General features: G+C 38.1%; 1 protein-coding gene across 1 annotated transcript; it reads right to left on the bottom strand.

The window, feature by feature from the left end:
* Positions 1–1,450: 1,450 nt before the first annotated feature.
* On the bottom strand, positions 1,451–6,565 carry LOC103961317 (ATP-citrate synthase beta chain protein 1-like). The gene is made up of 17 exons (XM_018650917.2): positions 6,409–6,565; positions 5,731–5,859; positions 5,530–5,632; positions 5,260–5,325; positions 5,049–5,172; positions 4,825–4,959; positions 4,492–4,552; positions 4,321–4,397; positions 4,056–4,211; positions 3,833–3,961; positions 3,589–3,721; positions 3,366–3,493; positions 3,135–3,240; positions 2,950–3,026; positions 2,780–2,850; positions 2,377–2,661; positions 1,451–1,892 (listed from the first exon to the last, which is right to left on the bottom strand). The coding sequence occupies exons 2-17, from the start codon at positions 5,828–5,830 to the stop codon at positions 1,817–1,819; spliced, it is 1,827 nt and encodes a 608-aa protein (XP_018506433.2). The 5' UTR covers positions 5,831–5,859; positions 6,409–6,565; the 3' UTR covers positions 1,451–1,816.
* Positions 6,566–6,998: the final 433 nt, after the last annotated feature.

The raw sequence follows: 6,998 nt of genomic DNA on the forward strand, positions 1-6,998 counted from the left end.
TCTCTAATTTTCTTCATTTTCGTTTTGCATTATTCGTGGTGAGAATAAAAATGGTGGCCATCATTCGATTGGTGGTCCTCTGCGTTTGGGAGTTTGAGCCAATGAGTCAATGACAATAATTTCCAGAAAAATTTCAAGGACTCTCTAAAATATAGAATTCTACATCAATTCTTTATTACTTTATAATTTAAAATCAATTTTTGTGTCAAAATTATAAATATGTGTAAAAAAACTGAGGTGATAGAAAACACATACAGTCCCTACTTTTAAGATAATCCATTTAAAAAAATCTCCTTCATATTTTTTTTAATTTTAATTGTAACATCTCACATCACAAGGCATGAGGATCTTGTAAGCCTTTTATGTATATTTCCATCTCTACCTAACACGAGGTCTTTTGGGAGCTTACTGGCTTCGAGTTCCGTAGGAACTCCGAAATTAAGCGAGTTTATATGAAAGCAATCCCAGGATTGATGATTCATTGGGAAGTTCTCATGTGAGTTTCAGAAACAAAAAACTCATTGGGAAGTTCTCATATGAGTTCCAGAAACAAAAAAGTGTGAGGGTGTGGTCAGAGTCCAAATTGAACAATATCGTGCTACGATAGAGTCGAACCCAGAAACAATTCCCTTTTTTTTTTTATCTCTTTTATATAAATCTTTGCATATTTTATCTCTTTTATATAAATCTTTGCATATTTTATTTTTGCCAATTAAAGTTGGGACTTAAAAATCTTCTTGCACTGACCATAAGAATCAAGTCAGGTTCTTTCCCCAAGATACTATATAAAGCAAAACTATAAACAGAAGGGAATTCAGATGTTATTTCTAATTTTAGCAATAAATGGAAGGGAATTCAGTTGTTCTTTCTAATTTTAGTAATAAAGAGACAATGCTAAAGAGATCATGTCTTAAAAGTTTATCTACACTAAAGTAAAACTATAAATGGAAGGGAATTCAGTTATCCTTTCTAATTTTAGCAATAAAGAGACAATGCTAAAGAGACCCATGTCTTAAAAGTTTATCTTTACTAAAGGAATAGCGAGTGAGTTAAGCTTCACTATGTGCTATTAATAATGTAGTTCAAATTCGCTTTTGACGAGAATCGAACATAAAACGCCTTATTTACAAGTAAAGAAAAAACCTACTATAATACATTTCATTTTTTTTTCTTTTTTTCACTCGTAATGCATCGAGTTAAATAAATCTAGAACTCCCAAAACTTATAGCGGATATGATCAAATATTCTTTCTAAATTAATCAAGAACTTATTATGTACGAACGGTTCAATGTGCGTTCAATAACTAATTTGTAGGTGTTATTGTGAGTGGACAAATTTATACCAACAACATTTAAATATCTTGTTGGTGAGAGGTATATATGGGTTAGACAGACCCAAAATTACATTTTATGACTTTATACAACGGTATTTTGAGAAAATATTTATACTGTGAGGCAACAAATTTCTATTTATTCGGTTGTTTTTTCTCGAGAGCGAACAATTGCACACATTGTTGATACATCCAATTCCCAGTTGCTCTACATTCTCCCCCAAAACCAGAAACCAAGAAATTTATACGAAAACATAAATTTGTTTAGTAAAATGATCGAGGGTTCTTCGTTTTATGAACTTTCGATACAGACTTGCAAAATGAAAGATAAAAATCAGCTCCAGCATTAGCGATACACACACACACTATTCTAACAACTGAACAATAATCGTTCCAGGCGAATCGTAGACTTTGAGAAACTTGGAAACAACAATGCTTGTCTGAAAGCAGGTAGTCCGGAATCAGAACCTGCTATCCGATGTTTTTTCACTTGGTGTAAAGAACGTCCTCCCATGGGTGGCGGTATAGGGGCTGCTTCAACCTCTTCTGGTCGAATGTGTGCCTGAAATTTGGAGCAGAGAGAAATCAGTCGGGTAAAAGTATATTCTACGGATGTACTCAGGAAAGCATCATATATACAAGCAGAAAATGATGTCTTCTCTCCCTTGTTTATCTGATCCACCATCGAACGGTGGTGAACCTCATTGTCATTAAGAACAATCAGTTGTTTTGTGTTACCCTCAATGACAAAGCCAGGTATCTAATCCTATCTTATGCCAACAGATCGGAAATTGACCATTGAATCACTAGTAAGTCCTATATGTATCAGTGACCATAAGACCGTGTCTGTTTAGAGACAACGGGAAGTCCAAAGTACATTATCCTTGCAGGTAGAGGAGATGTGTGCCTATATAGATTCAGTGTTCTGATTGTTGACATGTCGTTATCTAGAATATGATTGTACCTTAATCCGCAACAACATAAAACTAACCTATAAAATATCTGCAGAAAAGAATAAATAGAGTATAATTATAGCCAGTACTCACCCAATCAAACCAATAGAACGTGCCAGCACGAATAGCCCATTCAGATATCCAATCTCAACAATCTCATCAATCTCTGGTTTGGTGAACATTCCACTGCCAGCAAGAAGATCCAAGAACAGGGTTCCAATTGCACCATCAACGTTGAGGACCAGGTTATTTGCCTTCGAGAGTGTGTAGGTTTCAACTTGAACGGCATATTCCATGTACTTGACAGAAGGGAAATGTGTGCGTGCAAACGCTTGTAGAAGCTCTACTCTCTTATCTCTGTTGTCCCCTCTCTTGATCCTTTTGCACAGCAAAGAAACAAAAACTTCCATCAATAAGATTTCAAACGCAGCTACTAAAATGCATAAACTGAAACTCCAAGATTGTACTGTCGCATATTTTTTAAAACTCTCAATACCTGTGCCCAATCCCTGGCACACGAATGCCCTTCTTCTTCATACTTTCGACGAACTCATAAGGTGTAAGATTCTGATAAAACACAGCAAAGGGACTACTTGTTAGACTTAAAACATCATTTTAAGGTTTAAAGTTTCAATGATTAAACATGAAATGCCCAATAAAGCTCACCCTGTCATATGCATCCTTGAAATATCGAGCAGCATCATCAACGGCACCACCAAATCGTGGTCCAATTGTGAGCAAACCTGTTTCAGAAGCTCATCTTTGAGTATTCCGCAACCAAATTATCTCTGATCCTTAAACTAGAAACTTCATAACAAAGTATAGAACATTTTCTGTGGGAATATATCTACCTGCAACAAGGCAGGAAACAAGGTCCTTGCCAGCCCTAGCAGTTACTATTGAGTTGTGAGCACCAGAGACACAAGGACCATGGTCGGCACATAACATGATGCAAATCTGATATCAACGTCATACATATTAGTGAAAGAGCTACAATACGCAAATGTGCTTCTAGGACGACCACATTAAACTGGAGGGGTAAAAAGTACAAGTAAGCAGCTTTATAGTAATGAGGAACCTACCTCAATAAATTTAGTACAGTAACTGGGAAGGCTACGCTTGAACCACAAAAGAGAGATAACGTCACCGACACCATAACCCTGCTCAACAATGGAAGACATAGGTACACCAGCATAGCATGGTTCCTCACCTGCATAGTAGATAAAAAGTAGAAGTCAATGATACTGATGTCTTCTGCCAAACTCATCAATAATATGCAGGAACATTGTAGGGTTTAGTATATACCTCTGTCATCAGAGATTGTGGATATGATATGAGTGGGAGCACGAACTTTTCCGCTCTTAATCGCAGAGTTGAGATCTTCAGGTATTTGTGGAGGCTTGAATTCCTTGACTGGTGCAATCTTGCCTTCTTCAACCTGCACAAATAACCGAAACATGTAATGTTAGTCTGCCACAGATCCTCATGGAATTCCATAACTAAGTCAAGCAATCTTTGAGGAGTTTATCTCAAGGCGTGCTGTAATTACCAGTTTTTCAAATGTTTCCTTGATAGCAATTTCCAAAGCTTCATATGAAGTGGGAACAACAGCACCAGCATCCCTCAGGGCTTGATTCTTTGCTTGTGCAGACTCCATCTCACCACCACTTTTTGCGCCCTGATTTACATAATGTCAAGGAAGAATTAGAATCTTTTGCCCACTTACTGTCTTCGGAAGATATTATTCAAGGGCAACTGAGATGAGAACTTACAGCATGACCAAATTGTACTTCGGATTTGAAAAGCCTTGCACAAGTCCCACTAACCCAGGCAACCACTGGTTTGGTAACTTTGCCCTGTTTCAAAGCTTCAACTAGAGAATACTCGTCTCTCCCACCAAGTTCCCCAAGTACAACAATAAGTTTGACCTGCATTCGATCAGAAAACCAGATTCCGAATTTCAGCATACTGATGACTTCCTACAATATCCTAATCGTGGGCAGTCCCTTCAAAAAAAGAAATGAAAGCATAATGTACCTGGGGGATATTGTTAAACCGCAGAACATGGTCAGAAAGAGTTGACCCTGGGAACACATCACCTCCAATAGCAATACCTGAAGAGTTTCAAGACATACCAAAATTGTATTAAAACCTTGTTCAAATATTGTCAGCTATTAAAACAAAATTAAACAGAGCAAATATGGATACCTTCAAAAAGCCCATCTGTTACACGAGCTACAGTATTGTATAACTCATTAGACATCCCACCCTGCAATATTACAAAAATTCTTTTGTAAGAATTCTAGAACACAAATATGACTTTCTTGACAAGGCACACCACATTGCGGTTTGAATAACTATGCGGTAACTCATGGCACATCAAATAACTAGAACTACTCTCGATGGTTTCTAAAACATAAGGGCACAGGACAGAAATGAATGAACTCAATTCCAATACACTAAACGTTTAAGGTGTATATCATGAAAGTCTTATGAATAACCAAATTATCTGAAGTTCAAGATATTGGATTAGCTACATACAGATTTGGAGACAAAACCAACAGATCCAGGCCTGTATAGCTTGCAGTGAATAATGTTATCAATTGTTCCAGCAGTGTCACCAATCTTAAAAGCTCCAGCTTGAATTCCTCCAACAGTAGCTGGGCCAATGACAACCTGCAAAAGATACGGTAATTAAAGTTAGTATCGCCAGTTCATTTTCCCAGGTTAGTGAAATTAAGATGACTTTGCATCAATCGTGTAACCTTGTTGTTTGCCCGTGCATATGCGATCAATTGCTTAGTGTCCGACTCAGGTACACCTTCAGCAATGATTGCCACAACTCTAATGGTTGGTTGCTTCAGAGCAGCCATGGAAGAAGCGGCAGCACTGCAGATATATCAACATACATTCATCGTTAGGTACAACCATAGAAGTTTCGCACTCCAAAACACTACTCATAGAATAATCACTAACCTTCTGTATGAAGCAAAGTTGATAAAGACATCAGCAGTAGGATGTGCAGCGCATGATGCTTCAATGCTGCAACAGTTATCAACCCAAAGGTCAGACAATCTCGAAACAACAGATAAAGAATGGTAATCTGACTAATAACATGATTTGAATATATTGGATATGGAAAATTAAGATGAACCATGCATACATGCATATGCATAACTATAAAAAAGGTGGCTTGCAGCCACAAAAGACGAAATCTAGGAAGAGGATGAGAGAATGGCGACTTACCTTGAGTGCACTGGTATGGCGATTTCCTCTTGACCGAAAAATAGCTTCTGGAATCCCTCAGAACCGGGGTTAATGATTCCAGCAACTGATGGTGTCTCCCTCCCTATTACAAACCTCAGTTATTACATTTACATCTTTTTCAAAAACTAAAAACTATAAGTAAGATCAAGTTCGAAGTCAAAGTTAGGAAATGATACACACCGCAAAGGAAGTCAAAATCAAGCATGCGCTGGATTGGGAGCTGTTTGTAGTTGTAGAACAGCGCCTGAGTGGTGTGCGAAAAAAGTTGTCCCGTGGCCATGGTTTTCGGGTCAAGACAACCTCCGGCTTCTGATCACGGAATAAAAAACCAAAACATCAACTACTAATTCATGGTGATCACATATCAATTACATGATCCAAACAAAATTCACAGCTCTTGTTTCGACAATTACGGTTTTGGATCAGCAGAACAATTACAGGTAAGCAGATCAAATCAAATGGTGAAGTTAGGTAGATACACTAGTCGATTTCTGTTAGGAAAACACACCTAATGCCAAATAGATATGCAAATATGGTTACGAAACAGATCTCTACGCAATGTACCAACCAAACCGCTACCACACAAAACCCAACAATCCAATTATCCAAGAAAAGCGAAGCAGAAGCAGATGTTAATCCCCCAGGAACAATCCTAACCATAGTTATACACAACAAATCAAGCAAAACAAACAAACAAAAAAGGATAAAAAAAACCGGGGGAATTTGAAGCCCGGACAAGAAATGGGATCCCGGAAACGGAGCCAAACAGCGGATCTCTCCTAATCCGGGGTGGTTAGTCCACCGGAAATCCGAAGTAAATCCAGAGTAAGAAAAATATAGAGAGAAATTGGAGCTTACCTGATTGTGAGAGTGGAATCTGGGATTTGGGCCGAAATGCAGATGCTGGGATTTAGGAAGGATTGGATAGAAGGAGAGATTATATAGAGAGAGACAGAGAGAAGGGGGAGAGGAGAGAGAGGGGGGAGGGCCGGAGATGGAGAGGGGAAGGAGGGCGGGATAAGCTGATCACGTGGCGCAGGGTAGTTAGCTCACTGAGTGCGACTTTTTTTTTTTTTTTTTTTTTTTATATTAATATTTGTTGGCGCTGTACAAAATTTACTACTCTTTTTTATTGATTTATTATTGTACGCGACAGGTGTGGTGAGTTAGAGAGAGAGTGGAAGAGAGAGAAAGAGAGAGGTGGGCGGAGGGGTGGCTGGTTGGGTGGTAGGTGGATACAGGGGACCAAGAAGGGGGAGAGGAAGGTTGGCTTGACCATTAATTTTATTTAATTTGATTAGATAAATGACATGATTGTGGGATGATTATTATTTTTAAATAATTATTATGAAGGTGAGGGAAATGGTTCGAAGTTATTACGGTAAGTTAGAAAGAATCGAAACAAGTTGTGTGAATTTAATGAAATGATTCTAATTCCTAACTTTTCC

This window comes from the organism of the source record quoted next, unplaced genomic scaffold, assembly GCF_019419815.1.
Source record: "Pyrus x bretschneideri cultivar Hongxiangsu unplaced genomic scaffold, Pyrus_bretschneideri_v1 Contig6, whole genome shotgun sequence".
NCBI classification, from domain to species: domain Eukaryota; kingdom Viridiplantae; phylum Streptophyta; class Magnoliopsida; order Rosales; family Rosaceae; genus Pyrus; species Pyrus x bretschneideri.

Bases quoted from the DNA above. Each gene is read 5' to 3' on its own strand.
- LOC103961317 (XM_018650917.2), bottom strand. From the start codon at position 5,830: ATGGCCACGGGACAACTTTTTTCGCACACCACTCAGGCGCTGTTCTAC. The intron at 5,173-5,259 runs GTTAGTGATTAT...ATATATCTGCAG, and splicing joins AACTTTGCTTCATACAGAAG to TGCTGCCGCTTCTTCCATGG. The intron at 4,398-4,491 runs GTATCCATATTT...GAAACTCTTCAG, and splicing joins AACAGATGGGCTTTTTGAAG to GTATTGCTATTGGAGGTGAT.